The sequence below is a fragment of the Callorhinus ursinus genome, unplaced genomic scaffold (genome assembly GCF_003265705.2).
Source record: "Callorhinus ursinus isolate GAN/ISIS: 27379988/994484 unplaced genomic scaffold, GSC_fseal_2.0 scaffold1, whole genome shotgun sequence".
Taxonomy (NCBI): Eukaryota; Metazoa; Chordata; class Mammalia; order Carnivora; family Otariidae; genus Callorhinus; species Callorhinus ursinus.
In genome coordinates, this window is record NW_027397063.1 from 86,414,194 (window position 1) to 86,435,355 (window position 21,162).

The 21,162-nt window shown below is 38.4% G+C and overlaps 1 protein-coding gene across 15 annotated transcripts in view; it reads left to right on the forward strand.

Annotated features, from left to right (window-relative positions):
* The window catches only part of MECOM (MDS1 and EVI1 complex locus), a 532,091-nt gene that overhangs the window by 493,655 nt on the left and 17,274 nt on the right, over positions 1-21,162 (forward strand). For 11 of the 15 annotated variants that reach the window (XM_073897608.1, XM_073897575.1, XM_073897586.1 and 8 more), the window contains 6 exons: positions 204-351; positions 1,637-1,793; positions 6,155-7,511; positions 9,899-9,986; positions 14,948-14,974; positions 20,685-20,851. In XM_073897608.1, coding sequence (XP_073753709.1) covers positions 204-351; positions 1,637-1,793; positions 6,155-7,511; positions 9,899-9,986; positions 14,948-14,974; positions 20,685-20,851 — 1,944 coding nt within the window. The remainder of the gene's footprint in view (positions 1-203; positions 352-1,636; positions 1,794-6,154; positions 7,512-9,898; positions 9,987-14,947; positions 14,975-20,684; positions 20,852-21,162) is intronic. The other 4 variants (XM_025879324.2, XM_073897565.1, XM_025879337.2 and 1 more) reach the window with 4 other exon arrangements.

Here is a 21,162-nt window from a genome sequence, read left to right on the forward strand (position 1 = left end):
TGTTAGTTAGAGACACGGTTCTAGGAGAAATACATTTTCTTTTGTCTGTTGCAGGCCTGCTTCTTCTCCTTTGTCTTCCTCACCTCAACCACTTTTCCTTCTTTTTTCTTTAATTGCCAGTTGGATTACTAATAAAATGACATTCTGTTTATGAATGTGTTCTTTGTCACCATGTCTTATTAAATCAATTGTTCTCTTAACAGCCTGGAGAAACACATGTTGTCACATACTGAAGAGAGGGAATACAAGTGCGATCAGTGTCCCAAGGCATTTAACTGGAAGTCCAATTTAATTCGCCACCAGATGTCACATGACAGTGGAAAGCACTATGAATGTGAAAACTGTGCCAAGGTACAGTGAATTTGTAGACTACTTGGCCTCTCTCTGTCATCCTGCTCTCTCTTAATCCATCACTTGCTATGATATATAAAAACAAGCCTTGAGAGGGGAAACTATAAATATCTTGAGAAAAGTAGACTGAGTGTTGTATGCTAAAAGGCATTAGTACAGTGTATAAAAACACTTAGTGGGTATCCTTTTATTTTTGTAAGAGAGGAAGTGAGGCTTAATGGTGAGTTCCAGAACTAGGTGTCAGACATCCTTGGTAAATTCCTGGTTCCGCTACTGGCTTGCCAGTGTGGGGTTGTTTTATAGCCTTATGGAGAATGAAAATTTTATCCAATGCACATTTACTGATTTATTTTAATAGCAGTTTGTGAGGAAGTCACATAAAGTTTCTGGATGCCTATTCAGAAAGAATAGGAGACTCCTACATTTGCAGATTTTTCCACCCAAGTCCCCACCATAAATCATCACTTGGTTCTAATTAAAAGCGTAATGCCTTAGTGGCCACTGCTGAACAGCATAAGGGTGCAAGGAAAGCACTCCACCTTGACCATGACTCTGAATTATGAAAACAGTAGCTCACATCATTTAATTTTCGTGGTTCTCAATGAACTAAAAGATGTCCTGATGTTATTAGGTTGATTTCTATTTCCAAAAACTTCTCATATCATTTGAATGAATATCTTTCTTCATGCCAGTGGAAATTGTGGCACTAGAAATTATCCTTAGAGATGTTTTGCTCCCAGAAGTGTGGGTGACTTTTTCATTTTTTTTTTTTTTTTTTTTTTTTTTTTAGTATAGTGTTTAAAGGAATAGTTTTAGCTTCATGGTAACTTGCTGAAACACAGTGTTAGCTTTAACTCCTGGGGGAACTCCTTGAATAGATTTGAGATACTTTAGTAAAACTCCCCCCAATTTTGCACATAGTGTGTCTTGGTTTAGAGGATGGAAATAGCACACCGGTTTTAATCCTGTCTTTGTTGGCGTTTTATTATTCAACTCTAATCACTCTAAATGGGATCAAAATGATCTTGAATATGGTCTAATCATGCCATTAATTATCTTGTTCAACTGATACCGATGGACATTTCGTGCTAAGGATACAGAGCTGAATAGTTTACAGTCCCTATGCTAGAGGAGCTCATGCTTTGGAAATATGACTTTCTTTTGGTCTTTGGGGAAAACAAATAAACAAAAGCAAAACAAATAAAATTCCTTCTTGAGTCATTCCTGGTCTTCTTTATTGTGTCCTTGGATTAAGTTTCTTGATTAATCAGTACTCATTTCCTAGCAGGTTTTCACGGACCCTAGCAACCTTCAGCGGCACATCCGCTCTCAGCATGTTGGTGCCCGGGCCCACGCGTGCCCGGAGTGTGGCAAAACGTTTGCCACTTCGTCGGGCCTCAAACAACACAAGCACATCCACAGCAGTGTGAAGCCCTTTATCTGTAAGTTTTTAACACTCCAGCCCTCCTTCCTGCATCCTTCTCTCGTCCAAAAGGCACTGTGATCAGGAGAGTGGCCGCATGGCCATGGAAGTATCTCCTCATTAGCTATTTATGGTCCAGTCCAGTAGGGCTATTTTCTGTTACAAGAAAATCTTTGACACCCAGATCCAGGGTATTTTGTCTCTAATCCCTGGGGTGTTTTGTTTTAGATAAAATCAATAACGAGCCGAGAAAGAAGTCATTAAGTAATGGAAGGGAAGCCTCCCCAGGTTGTAGGATTTAATAGAGACAACCAGATTTGTCTCACGCTGAAAATGGCAGATGCCACTAAACGAGATGAAGTGATAAAAACCCGTTCTGGATCAGAAAGGGCTGGAAGTACCCCACTTGGCAAGGGGGCTTATGACTGTGTGTGTGTGTGTGTGTGTGTGTGTGTGTGTATGAGTGTGTGTGAGGGGAAAGAGAAGGGGGAATAAAATTCCCCTTAATCTACACGTTGTTAGCAATCACTGGCTGCTGGCCGGTAGTTCTCAGTTACTTGAAAAGCAGAACGTTCTCACTTTGAAGCCGGACACGATGCTTCTGTAACCCACCGCACTAAAGCAAATTTACAGGCAGTGTGTGTTCAGGGGACAGCCAGTCTGACCACCTACTTAGAACGTCTCTGTATTTGAGTAACACACTCCACCTAAAGTAAAACTCAGTGCTCGTTTGCTGCTTCTTCTGTCCACCCACTCCTGTTCCCTGTATTATGCTGAGATGTTTCACGAGGAAAATCAGTTGTTTTCGGTCCCTATGGGCAATGACTCTGGACTTCTTTTGATCCATTGCTCAGCGGGGCATACAAACACGGTGACTCACTGAATTGTGCTACAAACGTCAAGACTGATTTTGGATCCAGACGTGCATAGAACTGATTGAAGCACACTCCATAGTTGGCAAAAACCTCTGACTCGGGAACCCTTATAACACATTTTTTTTCTGACACATACGCAATAGTCTGTAGTAGGTGTATGAGACACTACTACAGGACCTGATGGGCAAAAAATATTTTTTAGTGCCAACATGAAGATGCCAGGGACTAACCCTCCTCCTTTTATTACCTCGACACAGCCCTCTTTTGTGCTTCCAAGCACCAAGGGAGTTTTTTTGTTGTTGTTGGTTTTTTTCCCCCCTTTCCAGCTTACGCTAAAGTCTTGTTTTGCTCATATGTTCTTCTGTTCCCTGGGTGGAGTGAAGAGGACTAGCTGATAAACAAAAGGGTGCTCTAGTCTCCCTTGGGGAAGCTCTGTTGAAAGTCACGGGAAATAAAGTATACAATAGAAATTTTAGACTTCTTGTCTCATAAAGGCATTTCTGACTCTAGGTCGTAACGCCCTTAAAAATGTACTTGCAAGTGTTACGGGCATAAATAACTCATTTATTTCTGATTTCTCAGAAACAGACTTTAAACATTTATTGTGTTTTGGTGGGAAAAAAATAGACCAAATGGATTATGATCACCCATTTAATGCTTTCTGTATTATTTAAACCAAAATTCAGAAAATATAGATTCCTATCATCTACGGTTCTGGAATCTGGAATTTTAATTGTGTTGAAGTCAAGTGTTTCATTTTAAAACACTATAGGGTGTCCCTTTCCAATCAGCTTGTGCAACTATTTGCCGTGAATGCATTTTCAGTAATTATTGGTAAATTTAAATAGCAGATGGCATTCTTCAAATATAAAATCTGACAGAGAACCATGGGGTAATTATGAATAATAGCCATGTAATCTCAGAACAAAAGAAGAGAGTTGGTGTGGAGATTGGGAGTGGAGGAGGTTCACCTAGAGTTGATATCTGTTTCTCACCAGAAGGCCACACACCATGATTTACCCCCACTGGTGTGTTTATGGCAACTGTCTCTTATTACAGTGTACCGCCAAGCTTGAGCCCAAAGTCACCAGCGCTAAGGTAATTACTCACTGCCTTTACAGAAACCTCCAGCCTTCCCAAATAGAAACCACATGCTCTAATAGGCTGAACATATTCAAAATACCTCTTAATTTGTTTAATAAGTAGAAAAATGCAATGTTAACTGCTAGCTAATTCCTTATTACTAAGAAAATTACAGTAGAGTATAGACTTCAACATCAATTGAGCCATTTACCTGGAGGCCTGGTGGTTTGTGGTGGGCCAGGCCAGACCTTCAAGTGAGAAAAACAAAGCTCCTGCCTAGGGAAACATCCCAGATTCTATGTTCTTAAGACCTGACACAGCCCGCACTCATCTGAGTAACAGAGGGTGCAACCAGGAAAGTCAAATGCACCTTCTGTTACTCTGAGATAGAGAAGGTCTTGATTTCTTAAATCCATCCGACTCCAAGAGAGAAGTATAGAGAGCAATATTTCTTTGCCAAAAAATTGCAAACCTTTCAAAAGTTTATACCGTGGCTGAAGACCCATCAAGACATTTTCTCAACGCCTTTTAATGCCCAGAGGAGAGGTGTTACTTTCTCGATGAGTGCACTTTTATAATTCCAACGACATTTTATTTACTACTTCTTGTTACTGCTCATAGCTGAATTAGTGTAACCAGCGAAAGCCTCGTGTTTCCACCCTCTACATCATATGGTTTTAATTAGTGTATCAAAGAATTTAAATAGCATGTATATTTATCGTATATGGTTAAAGAGTACATACTTTTAAAGCAGCCTCTGGTCAGTCTATTCCAGTAGGATGATTTGAAAAGAAATCACTCACATCTTCTCTTCCCATTAAAATGCATGTTACGGCCTCTATAATGTTATGAATCATCCCACAGTTGAAAGCTCCTTTACTATTACTAAGCACCCTGATATATTTCGCAGTGCATTTTAATCATTAGTAGTAAAAGAAATATTATGGAATCACTTGGTCTTTCCTGTGTGGTGGTGTGTGGGATAATCCAACTTTTGGGTGAGTTTTGCATGACTGAACATCTATAAAATCTCCTTCGAGTTTTTTATTTCTTTCAATTATTATTGCTTTAATTTAGGAGCTCCACCATTCTGCGCTTAAAGGCAATCATCACATGAAAGCAATAAATGTTGCATTTTGTCTTCAATTTAATTTCTTATATAAATTTGTTTCAGTAACTACCGACAAGGTGTATCATGTTTCTGCATGTATTAAACGTGCACAGAATCGTTTACAGTAAGCTCACACATAAAGTGGATTCATCTCTACTAAAGTAAGATTAAACAATGTGATGCTTAGGAAATGGGCACGATACTCCTGCTGAACTACGAAGTGAGGGGGATTCGTACCTAGCAAAGGAGTTCTTAAAGGTTACGAAGCTTGGTCTCAAAATACACTTAGTTCTATTCTCACATAATATGTGAGGAGAGAGATGTTCTAATTTTTTGGCAAATGCTCCACAAAGAGGGTTCTTTCCTGGCCGCACCCTGCTGTGTTCTTTCTGGATTAGAGCATTCAGAGCACCCTCCCCTGCTTACTGTAGTTGGCTAAACCCCATAGAAGTCAAGCCCTGAGATAACCGGCGAAGATATGACAACGAGTGGACATATTTCCCAAGGACGGGGGTTTTAGAAATGCAGGAAGGTTAGCACAACCGCTGGTGTGAGGGGAAGTCAGAGGACGTGATCGTAGTTCATGGGAACCAGCAATGCAGGATGGGCCACATTCAATTTAGTTTCCTTTGCAGGCTTAAAATAGAGCCATTGTAAATTATGTCAGTCTTTCTCGAATCATGAAAATGATTGTTAAAAATGTCTCCGAATACACAATGTGCATTGTTGTGTGGCTTTGATGTGTGAATGATGAGAGCGTATGATATAACACAAATTAAATAATGGTAGAGCAGTCACAGGCTTTTTCCCCAAGGGGAGAGAGAATAAAGATAAAGTTGCCGGTTGAGGGAAAGGCTGTTTTATTTTGTGTCGGTGCCTCCGACTTAGAATTCTTGGAGCGGTCTAAAAGTTTAAATGGGTTCCTGTTATGTATTGTGCTTAAGACTTTAATTTTTAAGATTCTGTTAGGGTAGGTGTTGGGTGGGAAATCAGTGCATGCTGGAATTGGACTTTTCTATAAATACTTAAATACACAAATACAATGCAAAATATGCAATGGGGATGACAGAAATCTTTATATATATTTATATATGAAATATTTGTGCTGCCTCAAGACATTTGTCAGGTTGGATGCCTTGCTTTGGAATCTAGTGAAATGGGGATTTCTGTGTTTGGAGCACCCAGATTGGTACCTCCAACAACTTTTCCTAGCTTCCTAATTGAAATTTTGGGTAAACCAATTGTGATACTTGCTAAATTCAGCAGCAATTGCCATAAAGCCTGAGATTCTTTTTTGTTGTTTGCACACAGGTGAGGTCTGCCATAAATCCTATACTCAGTTTTCAAACCTTTGTCGTCATAAGCGCATGCATGCTGATTGCAGAACCCAAATCAAGTGCAAAGACTGTGGACAAATGTTCAGCACTACGTCTTCCTTAAATAAACACAGGAGGTTTTGTGAGGGCAAGAACCATTTTGCGGCAGGTGGATTTTTTGGCCAAGGCATTTCACTTCCTGGAACCCCCGCTATGGATAAAACGTCCATGGTTAATATGAGTCATGCCAACCCGGGCCTTGCTGACTATTTTGGTGCCAATAGGCATCCCGCTGGTCTTACCTTTCCAACAGCTCCTGGATTTTCTTTTAGCTTCCCTGGTCTGTTTCCTTCCGGCTTGTACCACAGGCCTCCTTTGATACCTGCTAGTTCTCCTGTTAAAGGACTATCAAGTACTGAACAGACAAACAAAAGTCAAAGTCCCCTCATGACACATCCTCAGATACTGCCAGCTACACAGGATATTTTGAAGGCACTATCTAAACACCCACCTGTAGGGGACAATAAGCCAGTGGAGCTCCAGCCCGAGGGGTCCTCTGAAGAGAGGCCCCTTGAGAAAATGAGTGACCAGTCAGAGAGTAGTGACCTTGATGATGTCAGTACACCAAGTGGCAGTGACCTGGAAACAACCTCGGGCTCTGATCTGGAAAGTGACCTTGAAAGTGATAAAGAGAAATTTAAAGAAAATGGTAAAATGTTCAAAGACAAAGTAAGCCCTCTTCAGAATCTGGCTTCAGGACATAATAGGAAAGAATACAGCAATCATTCCACTTTCCCACCGTCTTTAGAGGAGCACACTGCGGTGTCAGGAGCTGTGAATGATTCTATAAAGGCTATTGCTTCTATTGCTGAAAAATACTTTGGTTCAACAGGACTGGTGGGGCTGCAAGACAAAAAAGTTGGAGCTTTACCTTACCCTTCCATGTTTCCCCTCCCGTTTTTTCCAGCATTCTCTCAATCAATGTACCCATTTCCTGATAGAGACTTGAGATCGTTACCTTTGAAAATGGAACCCCAATCACCAAGTGAAGTCAAGAAACTGCAGAAGGGAAGCTCTGAGTCTCCCTTTGATCTCACCACTAAGCGAAAGGACGAGAAGCCCTTGACTCCAGGACCCTCCAAGCCTCCAGCAACATCTGCCACAAGCCAAGACCAGCCCCTGGATCTAAGTATGGGCAGTAGGAGTAGAGCCAGTGGAACAAAGCTGGCCGAGCCCCGTAAAAACCATGTGTTTGGGGAAAAGAAAGGAAGCAACGTTGAACCGAGACCCGCATCGGACAGTTCCTTGCAGCACGCTAGACCCACTCCTTTCTTTATGGACCCGATTTACAGGTAAGGGAGGATAAGAGACCATTCGACGTGGACATGTGAACAGAGGGCAGTTTTTACATTCTAAAGCTATGGCTTATAACAAATTATTTTTGTTATTATTATAAGGCAGAGAGTAAAGTTGTTTGATCTAGTGAATTCATTTTTTACTCAGACGGTCAACTCATTAGGTTTGGACTTATTTTTGGATGTCTCTGAATTTGGGGTTTGGGATGAGGCCCACTGAGTTCTTTCCCTTGACAATAAATTTATTTTTAAACACATTTTTAAGTGGAAAACATGGGAAAGCCATATTTAAAGCAAGTTGTCAAGTGGCAGAAGAATGAGGCTCCTGAAGGATTAATGCAAGTATGTGTGGGGACTTAAATGGGTCAGGATATTTGAAATGAGATGGGACATAGAACAGCATGAGTTTTCTCTTTGTTAACCTACCAACGCATCCTTAGTACGTACTGTTCATATTCTGTTGCTAAATAAACCTCCCAGGAGCCCAAAGTAAATGAAATATTAGTCACAAAAATGTCTTGTGTATAATGTGAATGGTTGGTTTTGAAAAATGTGTCTCTGTTCATATGCTCATTATCCAGTTTTCTTTGCTGCATCCAAAAATTCTTTGGGGGAAACATATATGCTTAATAAAAAGCCTCTTAGACAGCATTGTGTAACACTCACTTGAAATTCAGAATGACTTAGTTTTTAAATACCAGCTTTCTTTAAAAGTATGAGTAATAGTAATTATGCTTATTATGGATTTTAAATATTACCAAGCATTTTCACATTTACCTTCTCACTCAAGTCTTGAACATTGTCAAGAAATAATGGAACGTGTGGATCATTGTTTATTAGACTTGTTTAAGATGAGACTATTTTCGTATTTTTGCCTGATTGTCTTTTATGAACAATTTTGTGCTACTCTTTCATTCAACGATATTTATTGATTCCTATTACTTAATAGGAACTAGAGCTGCAAACCCTCTTCACTAAAAACTCCATCCTTTTCTGCCTCCTATTATCTATAATACATTAACTAAGAAATACTGCCACTATGTTGAGGGCTAACTCCACTGGCAGGGGATTAAAAAGGACAATACAAAAATATCTCTGAGCCATCGTAATCAGGCTTGGGCACTTTTTTTTTTTTCAGTTATTTATGTCTTGATTCCTGTGGCAGTCCCAATAAGAGAAGGGAAAAGAAGGGAAAACAGCACTTCCGTATTTTGTGTGTGGATTGTATGTCACACATTGCCAGGAAGGTTGTTTCCAAGCCAGTGATACATCTCAGCCCTTTGTGAAGAGTATTCCTCAGACTTTCTTTCTTAGACCCTCCATGTGGCAATGGGCTTTCAGTCCCTCCACACATCCGTTACACTCTTCTCCTTCACCTCCTAACCTTCCTCTTGCTTAGTTAAAACTTGGCCTCCTCTCTGGTATTTCACTCTGAATTAAGGGCCTAGGCCCGTCATTTTACCGAAGTCATGAAAGACCTAAACACCAGTCTTAGTGTAAGACCTGAGTTGAAATCTCAGCTTTCCCATGTCTCAGACTTTTTTTTAAATCCATAAAATGGGTATAAGAGGACCTATTTCAGTAAGTGAAATAGTAAATGCAAAACATAGCATATACAAAATTTCAAGAAATGGTAGCTGTTTGTATTAATTTTGGTTCTATTTTAAAAGCGTACTTACTCAACAGTTCTTAAAAGAAACTTACCAACAGTTGGTGAAAGAAATTAATTGAATCCATGATCTCATTTCCTGTACACTTAATGGTAAATAGAATGACAAACATTTCTAAGGCAGAAGGGATATGTAGATAAGTTTTATATGTCTCTATCTTCAAAAATTCCCCTTCCTTTTCCCTCCACCCCCTTTTGCCATCCAAAGGAAGACACCTATACTTCAAAGAGTAAGTGGCAGCGTGCAGAGTATGCTTAGAAACTCTCCTGCTGTCATTGGCAAGGATGGGAGAAACATAATGAATATCTAGGGGAACACTTTCTTGGTAGAAAATGACTTTAATTTTCAAAATGGACTCTCTCCTCATGATTTCAAAATCATCCAGCCTTCTTGTCTCCATTTGAAATGGAAAGGTACAAATGTATGACCAATCCCTCTGGTTTCATGACTCTTCATTTTTTATATTTCCTCACTACTGTTATTACTAGTCATTCAATCGGATTTTGCCGTTATAAATAGGACCTTCTTTCTTTGAGTGCCTAGAAGTGCCCTGAGTATTCTTCAAGAACTGAACAGATGTCTTTATATTTTTATCAGTGTGCTTCCCAGAAACCTACCATTTGCTTTATTGTTAGCTGTTTGAAATGTCAGTAATTATATAGTGATTGATATATGAGACTGATTCATCTCCAAAAACTAATTTTAACCTTTCAGAGTAGAGAAAAGAAAACTAACTGACCCACTTGAAGCTTTAAAAGAGAAATACTTGAGACCTTCTCCAGGATTCTTATTTCACCCACAAGTAAGTATTTTGAATTTGAGACTTCAAGCTTGTAAACTAACTTGTTGATCCTGAAAAGCAGGTGCAATGAAATGAAAGAAATCTTGAGAACATTAGGATTTCCTATGACGCTGGTGTAGAAGAACACAGGAAATTCTAGCAGAACTAAAACTCAAACTCTTTAAAGAAAAAGAAATTAATATATGTGTAAAAACAATGTGTTTTGGGGGTGTTAAATTATTGTCTGCTGTTAACTGCTTATTGAGCCAACGTGTATTTTGGAGTGAGCAAAATTCAGTTAGAGTAAATACTGAAGTTGTCTTTTGTGTTTAAGAGATAGATCATACTCTGACTCGTCCCAAACTCATGAAGGTCCTTCAGGTTCCTTTAGTGCTTAGATAAAAAAACAGGAAATGAATCTACCTGACAAGTTGTTACCATAGAGGGTGAAGGAATTTATCTAGAGACCACTGGGCATTCCAGCGAAGTTCTGTAATTGCACAAGAATTTACCACAATACACAGAGTCATTTGCTGAATGGAGCTGTGTCCATTTATCAAAATATATATAGTTTCTCATTGCAAGGAGAATGCAGAGCAGTGCCATCTAACTGGTTCATCCCTCTGTTTTACATATTTGGTTATTTTTAAAAAACTGGTTTACATAGCAATCAACATGCGGAGAATTCTATTGAAAGACCAAATATATAAACATCTTAAATGTGTTTTTTTACCTGATATTTTGTCTTTTATTTCTAATTTTTTTAAAAGATATAAACTCTGGTCTTTATAGATGGTAAGCAAAATTTTTATGAAAATGCTTAAAATCAGTGAACTAATTTATTCCTTTTCAACATAGTCAAACTAAAAATTATGCTCCTCTAATAAAATTGGTAGAATTTTATTCAAGCCATCTTAAAAAATGTTACGAGGTAATTAAATTATCTGGGGATATGACCCACCCTCCCCCTCTGCCACCTCTTCTTCAATTTTTCAAGTACTTCAACTGCAACTTTTTCAGTACTTGTACAACGTCCTAAACAACAGAGTATGAGAGCGGAAGTACATCTTCTGGTTAGCTGGGGAAATCTATCGTTGCTCAAAAATTCTATTTCAAAGTGAGAAAATACATGATTTAATATTCAAGGAATTAGAAATGTTCCAGTTAGCATTCATTTTATATAGAAAGGCTAAGGAATGATATTATTTATATAATTACTTTATGGAAACGAAACACGTTATAAAATAGGTAGATCTAATACTTATATTAGATTTATACTTATAGTTTACATTTAGGTACTTATAGTTTACATTTAGGTTGATTTTTAATTGTACTCTTAGGCCTCATGGGCTAATAAAGCTGAACATAATATGCATTTTGTGTCAGTGCACAAAAGGTCTATCTTTCTTGAGAACTTTCTAATTATCACTAACTGCTCATGGGGATATTATAGTTATATACGTTTAGTTACAATAATCAAATTGTTCTCATTCTAATTATCTTTAAAATCTAGCAACTAATCACTTCCAAATTAAGTGCTATGAGGACACGGTATAACAGAGGGGAAAAAAGACTGGGATTCAGGATCCTCAGGTGACTCGGTCTACCTGGCGCTTAGTTCCTTATCTGTAAAATGAAGGAGCTGGGTGGCAAGTCCCTATTCTCTCTGAAATTCACAGATTTCTAGCTAGCCAAAGTGAATTCACTAGTCTACAAGATGGGCAGTTTTGTCTCCCGATAACTCCACATGTGCGTGCAAGTGTTAGAGTATGTACATATTTTTAATCAAATCAAATAAGAAAATCTACTATCTCTTGATATTTCCCAAGTGAATGGAGAATCACAAAAGATGATACTGGGAGCAGAGCAGTCCTCCCCACAGAGCACCGCAAACAGGCGTGTATGCTTCCTTCCCACACTAGAGGGTCATGTCTTGGTGGAAGGGACTGCCTATTGCCGCTGTTAGAACAGGACCCGAGAGTGCTAATCGAAATACTTGACACCCTGTATGTCACGAATACTGACCCATCGGACTGGACTCCCGGCATTCTGGAGCAGCGTCTTGGAAGTCCTTGCTGCCCCGACTATTAATGGTGTAGTTGCTGGCTGGTGGGCTGTCTAAGGGTCTTTTGAGATGCGGCCAGGACGGTAGGGGGACCATTCAAGGTTCTTGGTGCAAAGGCTGTTTACCAACTGCTACAGAAAGATTTTATTATTTTTCTAACCATCGTGGCTGTTTTCATGTGTAATGGCTATAGATCACTTGGGGTACAGGTGAAATCACAACTGTCACCTGGGAGAAGCTTGGGCCACCCCCTTTTCATCAAGCCTCCAGACCCAAGAGTCTGTTCTTTCAGAACACCTGCCTCAAATGTCCTAAAATTTCCACAGAATTCTTCTGTTCTTTCTAGTACTCCATCAATTCCATCCTAGCCCCAAGATCTGCTTTCCCATAAACAAACAAACACAAACAAACAAAGACAGCCTGCCAGGATTTGGGGCCAGAAATGACTGCTTTATGACTGGCTCTCCTGCTTATTAGCAAAAATGCTTAGGTTTTGAGCAGAGCGGTTCATCTCTCTGAGCCCTCTCAGATATCAGCATGGTGGGAACACCCCTTCCGGCCTTACCCGGCTAGCCGTGCGGGTTAGCGTTCATGTACCTAAGCCGGTATGGCGCAAACTGCCTGGCAAGTGGGACGACCTAAATGAGGGATAGCTTTCGGCTTTAATGAATGCAGGAGTAGTCCATTTTGAATGTAAAGGAATGCCAGGAAAATACTTTCCGGCCATCCCCGGAACCCAGCTTCTTTGGCAGGACTATACATGGATCTAGAAGTACTTGGAAAGATGCTTACTGTGTTCTTGGCACTGCCTCATTGGCCAGCAATAAGGGTGGCACAGAGCAGGAGGCCAAACTGGAAGCCCTTGCCTCTGCTCCCGGGGCTGGCCATGATTTTGTAGCTAAATAAATGCTTGGATAAGACCATTCATTACTTCATTTTCCATTTAAAGTACACTGGAGCACTGGGGCTTCTGTATCTTTGTCTTCCAAATGGGAATAATACTTTCCTCACGTATTTCTCAGGGTTATAATAATAATATCATCATCATAATAAAGGAGACCACATATTCTTAATGCTTCAGGGAAAACATAGATATAGGTCTATAGATTCTTGGTAGTGGTATTCTCTGGGCAAGCCTGATTTTATAATATTTGTATGCCTTTGTATTCTACTCATCATGTCCCTCCCCTGGGCACATTTCCTAATCAAAAAAAAAGGTGGACACCTCAATAGATACTTAGATATTTATTGAGTTTTATTGAAAGATTATCAGGCATCTCACTGCCTCTTGGAATAATAATATATATTTTTAAAAGTCTTGTCAAAAATATCTAGAAGATATAGGAACACAAACAAAAGTAAAAGATAATTGCCTTTTTTTTTCATTATCAGGGTCTAAATTCCTCGCTTTGTTCAATTTTTACAGAAGTATGCTTTCTGTGTCAAGCCACTAGAGGACTATTTAGATTTCTACTTTTCTTTTATAAATAAGTTAGCTTAATATAAGGTAGAAATAAGTACTATAGAGGTTCTTCCTGGATACATGGTTGAAAATTGTTTGTGGGGGTCTTAGTTTAGATTATAATTTTGAAAAGGAATGACAGCCACAAGTAGGTGAGATGGAAGGAATGGTATGAATGTGTGATCTCTGGAATGTCCATTTCACTGGGTACTTTGCGTTTTAGGTACTTTGCATTTACATTGATGGCTCCTTTGAACCGCCATAGAAATCATTTGGTAGTTATGCTGTTGTAAAACTGGCTATTATTCCTTGGTGTGATTTTCCTATATTCTGTGCACGTTTAATACATGCAGAAACATGATACACCTTGTCGGTAGTTACTGAAACAAATTTATATAAGAAATTAAATTGAAGACAAAATGCAACATTTATTGCTTTTGGTGGTTAATACATTTTATTTCCAGATGTTTGGCTTTTTATACATCTGCAACAAAGACTCTGTTTTACTTCTGTTTCTGTCCTTTATTCAGTCATTTTTATTTTTTTCTTTTTAAAGTGTCTGTCTATCCTACCAAAGAACTGGGAAAAAGTTCGTCTTTTTCCAAGTTATCCTTTATATGTTGATGTGAAAATTACTTGTCTTTTGTCCTTCATCTTCTATTTTGCTTTCAGCAAGTTGTTTCTTATTGTTAGATTTCCTCTGCAATAAATTTTTTATCCTTAAAAACTATGTATCTTCCTTATTAAAGATGCCATAAGTTAAAAAAGCAAGAAGTATCCCCTTTAACCAAGCAAAATGATAATTTTAAGGATACAACCTTTGTGCTTCCTGGAAGAGCTCCCAATTCACTGAAGTTTCTCCCAGTGATTCTTGTCATAAGTTGACGTTGGTAACTATGTATGTGAAGTTCTTTTAATTAATATCCTTATGTGTTTTGACCACTCATGGTCTGAATCCCAAGCTAATAAAAGTCAAGCAGTGCATTTCCAAGTACATTACCTTTTTGTTACTCAGTGATTCACGTTTGAGTAAATATCTTATTTTCTTTGTTATTAACATTATACAAATGCAAGAGACTAGATTTTTTGCTGGAAATTGCTGAAGTTTTATTTATTAAAGTTTAGGACTCTTGCAGTGAGTAAAAACAAAAAAAGAAGAAAGTAACTACTTTGCTATTTAAGATTTGGTGTAGTAGGCAGTGTCTAGCTTTCTTGGAAAAAAGAACATTCTGGTTTATAACCTTGATTCTAAAATTTAATTTCAGTAAATAGAGGAAATCCAGCAGTGTTATAAAAACATTTAATTTTCATTTCCAGAGCCTTTACTCAAGGTACAGTTACATGATAAGCAAAAATTACGAAGTCCGTATAAATGTTAATTTCTCAAAGGATAGATTGCAATAAAGATACTGATACAGAAGTAATTTTTTGTTTTTGTTTCAATTTTGCTCCCAGTTCCAACTGCCTGATCAGAGAACTTGGGTAAGTTTCCTACTTATATTTTTGACTAAAATAGTGTAGCATTAAAAGGAAAACAACTTATATTATAAAATGCTGTGCAGACATAAAGAATTCTGAGCCGCTTTCCATTACATGATATGGCTTCAGCAGATCGCTTTCCAGCTTTGTCAAGCTGCAAAATACTTTTCCGTTTTAATTGGGCATTTAGTGTGCTATAAATTGTTTACAGAAAGAAGTTTATTTTATAAATTTGACCCATTCCATGTAATTATACCTTGATGTAGAACTCTTTCTCGGCGCTTGGGAGTATGTTGTTAAAAGAGCCTTCGAAATGGGTCACTAAGTGGAAACAACCATTATTTGGGGCAGCCTGTATCAGCATGTTAAAGATGCTTTTGATAAAGCCTTTAAAAGGTTAAAACCTGAACTTACATGTAGACACAAGCTGACATTGGAATTCACATCCGTATATCCCAGGGCAGAACTTGGTTCTGGCTATTTGGAGTAATAAGACTAAATGTTTAAAAATCCATATCTAACTAGTGAATGAATCTTTCAGCCTTGGGTCTCACTTCCTCAACTTTCAGTTCCTATTTCCAGATTCAGTCAGTTGTCAGGTAATGATACTAGGGGACAGCTTTATTTTTTGTTCAAGATACAAAGAATACTGCTTATTTAGTTTTTTTAATATTTTTTTATTAACATATAATGTATTATTTGTTTCAGGGGTACAGGTCTGTGATTCAACAATCTTACACAATTCACAACGCTCACCGTAGCACATACCCTCCCCAATGTCCATCACCCAGACACCCCACCTACCTCTCCCTCCCCCCTCACTCCAGCAACCCTCAGTTTGTTTCCTGAGATTAAGAGTCTCTTATTGTTTGTCTTCTTCTCTGGTTTCGTCTTCTTTCATTTTTCCCTCCCTTCCCCTATGATCCTCTGTCTTGCTTATTTACTTTTTACTCTCAAATAAACCTTGGGTCGATGGAAATACATATAAATAACATATATTACAAAATTTCCTCTGATTATATGTACTTCTACTTCTTCGTTGTCTTCTTTACTCAAAATTATTCTGATTCTGAGATATGGGTAAAATCTGGGATATAGTTCAGTTTTTTTGGTCACCATATAATTATATATAAATTATTTTAAGTCGGAACACTTTAGCACTTACTGTTTCCTCTATCTGCTATTAGATTTTCTTTACCAGAAATTCCTCCATTTGATTTCTTCTGTGGAGTATGTGATGAATTGTGCTTTTTCTCATTTTGATAGACGTTTAAGGATTAAGTTTATTTATTTCAAAAGTACAAGAGAAGAGAGAGGGAGAGAGAGACTAAGGCTTTCTTAGACAAAGTAGTACAGCTGATGGGGCTGTGCTCTGATTGCCCTGGCCTGTATTTCCAGTGTTCCTCTTCTGTCTTCCCTGGGAGAGGTCCATCCTGAGTATCGTGCCTCAGGGTCCTCATCCTTTCTAAGGTGGAGTATTACTTGACAGTACCTATGTGGTTGGCTGCTTCATCCATGAGGTGCTGTCCACTACATAAATGCCCAATGGTTCTACCAACTGACAAAGCCAATTCAGATTTAAGTTAGACTCCCTTCCCTGATAATACAATGGTATAGAAACTGACATTGCAATGCTTTGGAAATACTTCCATTCCCTAAATCATAGGGTTTTCAGAGCTATGATTTATATTTGTATTATAAAACATAGATATTAGTGGGAACTACTAAAATATTAAAGTTTATCATTTTAGTGGTAAACAGATTCTAATGGATTTTATAATCATGACTGCTGAATGTGATACATGGAATGAGATAGCCATAAACTATGAATACTTGCTTCTCCCCCAAATGGCCACAATTTTGAGAATTCTCAAGATTATCAAGTGAATAAATATAGAAAACCACCAAATCTACAAACTTTCCCATCATAAGTTATTTATGAAAAGTTAGTTGTTTTATGATAAAGGCATGTGTAATCTAATTTGTAAAACATTGGGTCACATAATTCATGGTGCCATTGGACAATCATTTCATATAATCAGATTGTCGCTTTAATGGTTTTAATGAGAAACTTCTTTATGTCATCAATTATTGGCTGCCAGATAATAAATGTTAAGCTAAGTGCTTAGGACCCAGTTGATGATATCTTGCCTGCTGAAATGTTTTTAAAAATACTAAGTTTATTTGACTAGGGAGATAGCTACATTTTTTGGTAGGATCTAGGGAATTCTGTCTAAATATTAGTTTGCGTCAGTATAAAGTTAATAGCCTCCTGGGGACTGAAAGGGGGTGCAATGACTTCCTCTTCCAGACATCTGGCTGCAGATACCATCAACAACTATTATATATATAAATAAAAATTACTGCTCCATATAAAAAAAAACCTGTCATTTACTGATCAGAGATTAGCCTATGACATTAGTAGGACAAAGGGCGATGCACTTCTAAAATATATGATCTAATATTTCCTCCTTTATTTTCCCCATTCTCAGCAAATTTCTTTTTTATAGTAGTACACATTGCCCTCTTCATTGGATTTTTCATAATTGAAATATATATGTAGCTAGTAGATTCTGTTCCATTGATCCCAATTCATGTTGATTTTTAAAATTCCAAGCCAGTCTTTAAAATGAATGTCAACACTTGCTACTTCTCTTGTAAAAGGCATGTTATTTCAGGAAGAGCATCATACGAGTCAGCCCACAGAGTGAGAAATTTAGGGTTTTGACCCATGCACCAGGTGAAGCTCATCTTAATCCAACACCTTAATCCAAGACAGAGGCAGACCGATGTTGGTCATAGAATTGCTAACCTACCCAACTGGCAGATGTCTAAGTCACTTCTATCTGTCCTAATGGGGAAACTTCTTCTTTTCAACTGAGGTCAAGTGCTATGAGAGCAAATCTTATGAAGATGAAAGGAAGAATTCGGTGGTGATTTTTATGTTTGGTTGTTGCTAGCTGGACAGAAAGTGGTGTGTGTGTGTGTGTGTGTGTGTGTGTGTGTGTGTGTGTGTGGTATTAATAACTACCCTCGGCTCACTTCCCATCTTCCTTCTCTCCCTTTTCCCCGCTCCTATTTAATCCTCTTTTCCTTTGACACTGGAAGCCAAAGGTGGGGGTGGCTTTTAAGAGAAGCATTTGGGTCACCCCTGTTCTTTTTCCTATTATCTTTAAGAATGTCAGTGTTTAGTCATCAAGCCCATAGTGTATTTTCTTGTTTCTTGATAGTTTACCCAAATCAAAATAGTTTGAGATAATGTAATCACAGCGATCTTTCTTCAAAAGGAGGTGTTAGGCACTACTAAAGCAAGATACATTCCTCAACAGCCAATTGCTCTTAAATAACTTAAAGGACTTGTAGTTTATATGTGCTAGAGATGAAAGCTGAGAATAATAGTCGTGAGTAAGCTATTTTCCATATAAAAGGCAAAGTGTTTCTATAAGATATATCGCCGCAGGAATCTGAGTATGTCAGCCGGGTGGACACTCAAATGATTTAAAACCACTAGATAATGAAACTTTACTCAAATATTAAATGTACATAAATAAAACATTAATAATCATCACCCATGCACTTACTATTCTTCCCAATAAATATATGCAATCGTGACCCTGACCCTTGCTTGTTTCTGCTAATCAGCTTGAAGGCCAGGGGTCATTTTTCACTCAGACAATTTATTCCGTGGAGGGTGGAATATCAAAATGATTTTCTGCAAGAAACAATTAAGAGGAATAAATGCAAATAAAATAGTATCATAAAATATTTCTGGATTGATTTTTAATAAATAAAACCCAAAGTAAGATGAAAATGCTAATACTCCGGCTAGAGGGGGATAATGACCGTATTCTGCAGGGACAGAGTTTCTGCCAACCTCTCCGAGCAGCAGCATCATTCCATATCTCTGCCCTGTGATCAGTATGTGTCAAAATCCTTCATAGTGACAAATGTGCTGTCCACTTGCATCTGTGGAGAATGTTTTAGCAGCTGAGTGATTATGAATCAAACCCCTGAGCTTAGAGCCCCTACCGCCTCCCAATGCGTTCACATTTGTCGCCTGACAAGTAAATGTATCTTGACTTTCCTCTGAGATTTTTTTGCACCGTCTTTGATGAAAGACATTTGGCAAATTGGCAGTGGTACCCTGTACGTTGCAATTTGTAGCTAGCATTAGGAGTCCGGGCATGAAATGAGAGGGCAGGCTCCAGGATAAAGGGAAAAGAGAGACCTAACTACAACATGAATAGTCATTTGAAGGATGGAACATACACTATTCCCTTTGTAAGAAAAGAATCATCGTTTATCGTCCGGCCATTCTGTTAAGATTTTGCTTCGCCGTAAAGAGTCACTGGTATTCTGTCCAGCTGCTGGGCCATGGAATAGAGATTTTGTTACTTTTCCTTTTGAGTGGGAAGGGGTGCCTTTTCTTTCCATCCTGAGCTCGTAAATTAGGCCTTCAATTCGGTCCCGCCATCCATCAGTGAAAGAATCATCCTCTTGGGTTAAACAATTGTTTGAATGTGCAGTTACCATTCTTGTCCTTGCATGGAGTCTCCTGGTCTAACACCCCAGCTCTTTGAGAAACACACAGAGTGCATATAGAGTGCAAACACCTTTTTAACAGCTTTCTGAGCTCTCCAGTGGCATAGTGCCTGAGAACCAAATAAATAATGGGTGAGTTGATTTAACAGGATGGCCTGAGAGTTTGCTTTTCTACTTAAAAATTCAGTAGTAAGCAGCTTCCAAATAAAATATGAACACTAAGGAAACTTAACATTTTGGGAGGGTTGAAGAAAAGGGGAGAGTCCTTCTAACTGAGGACAGTAAGGATTAAGCTGCCTTTCAAAGTAAATGCCACCCTCCGATTGTGACTGTCAGTTATATGGGCAGGTGGACAGAAACTTGAAGATTATAAGCAAAATAAATTAGGTTGTTTGAGGGGAAGAATTAGGGTAGTTTTTTTAAGATTATTTCTCTAAGAGTGTGGTTAGGCTAACTACTCCCCTTATAACGCCCGTGCCAAGTTATTATTACGTGAAGTCACGATGATATATCATGAGCTGTCATTTCAACTCAGTCTTTGTTCAGAACAAATTAATATTTCATCAAAATTCCTTGTATATGATCCCACTTAAAATTGTAGTATATCCAGATATTAAATTAACCTAGTCTTGGGCAAAACACCTCTTACACATTAATTTTTTTCTTTCTGCACTACACATTTGGCTTAAGCTGTAACTTGGAACACTTGATGTGTTTCGTGCTGTGAATTCTTTTCATGGGATGCCATGCTTCCTATGGTTTTTATTACCAAGGCCAGGCATGCAGGACCTTTCCCTATAAGGTCCAGTGTACTATTGATGTCCATAACGTAATACGAATATTGTCTCTTAATTTAATAAAAAAGCTTTATTATCACTCATGTATTTCATTGCTCAGTTCTATATCAAATGATGACAAAATGGCCTAACCAAGGTCTTTTGAAGTTCGCCCAGCATTCTATAAGCACGGTTCTACCTTTGTTATTTCCTAAATCAACGAGTCCTCTCGTTATCTGTCAAATATTGGGACACTACAACCTTTTTCTCCAGTCTACCGCATTCAGCAGATTTGATGCTTCCCTTTTCTTAATGATTTCTTGGTTTTCTAGAGATTATTGTAGAAGAACAGATGTCAGACTGGTCCTGCATGGTCTTGTGCTCTTGCCTTTCAGATGTCAGCTATTGAAAACATGGCGGAGAAGCTAGAGAGCTTCAGTGCCCTGAAACCGGAGGCCAGTGAACTTCTGCAGTCAGTTCCCTCCATGTTCAACTTCAGAGCACCTCCCAATGCCCTGCCAGAGAACCTCCTGCGGAAAGGGAAAGAACGCTACACCTGCAGGTAACTGCAGGGCCCATGACGGCCCGCTTTCCCCAAGTCTCCCTGATTGCAAAAAACCCTGCTGTTTGTTTTGGAAATTATTCTTGATTGGATGATTAATCGTGATCATGATAGATCTCCAGCACTTCAAAGTACCCTTTATTTAGGGAGATACAAAAATAGTGGTTTTAAAAAATTATTATTAAATGGGAATTTTAACACAGGCCATTTGGTTGTGATAAATGAGGTTGGAAACAGTCCAAATACTTGTTTCACTTTGATATTTATGAATTTTCTTTCACAGTTAATTATTTTCATCCGAAGGTATAATA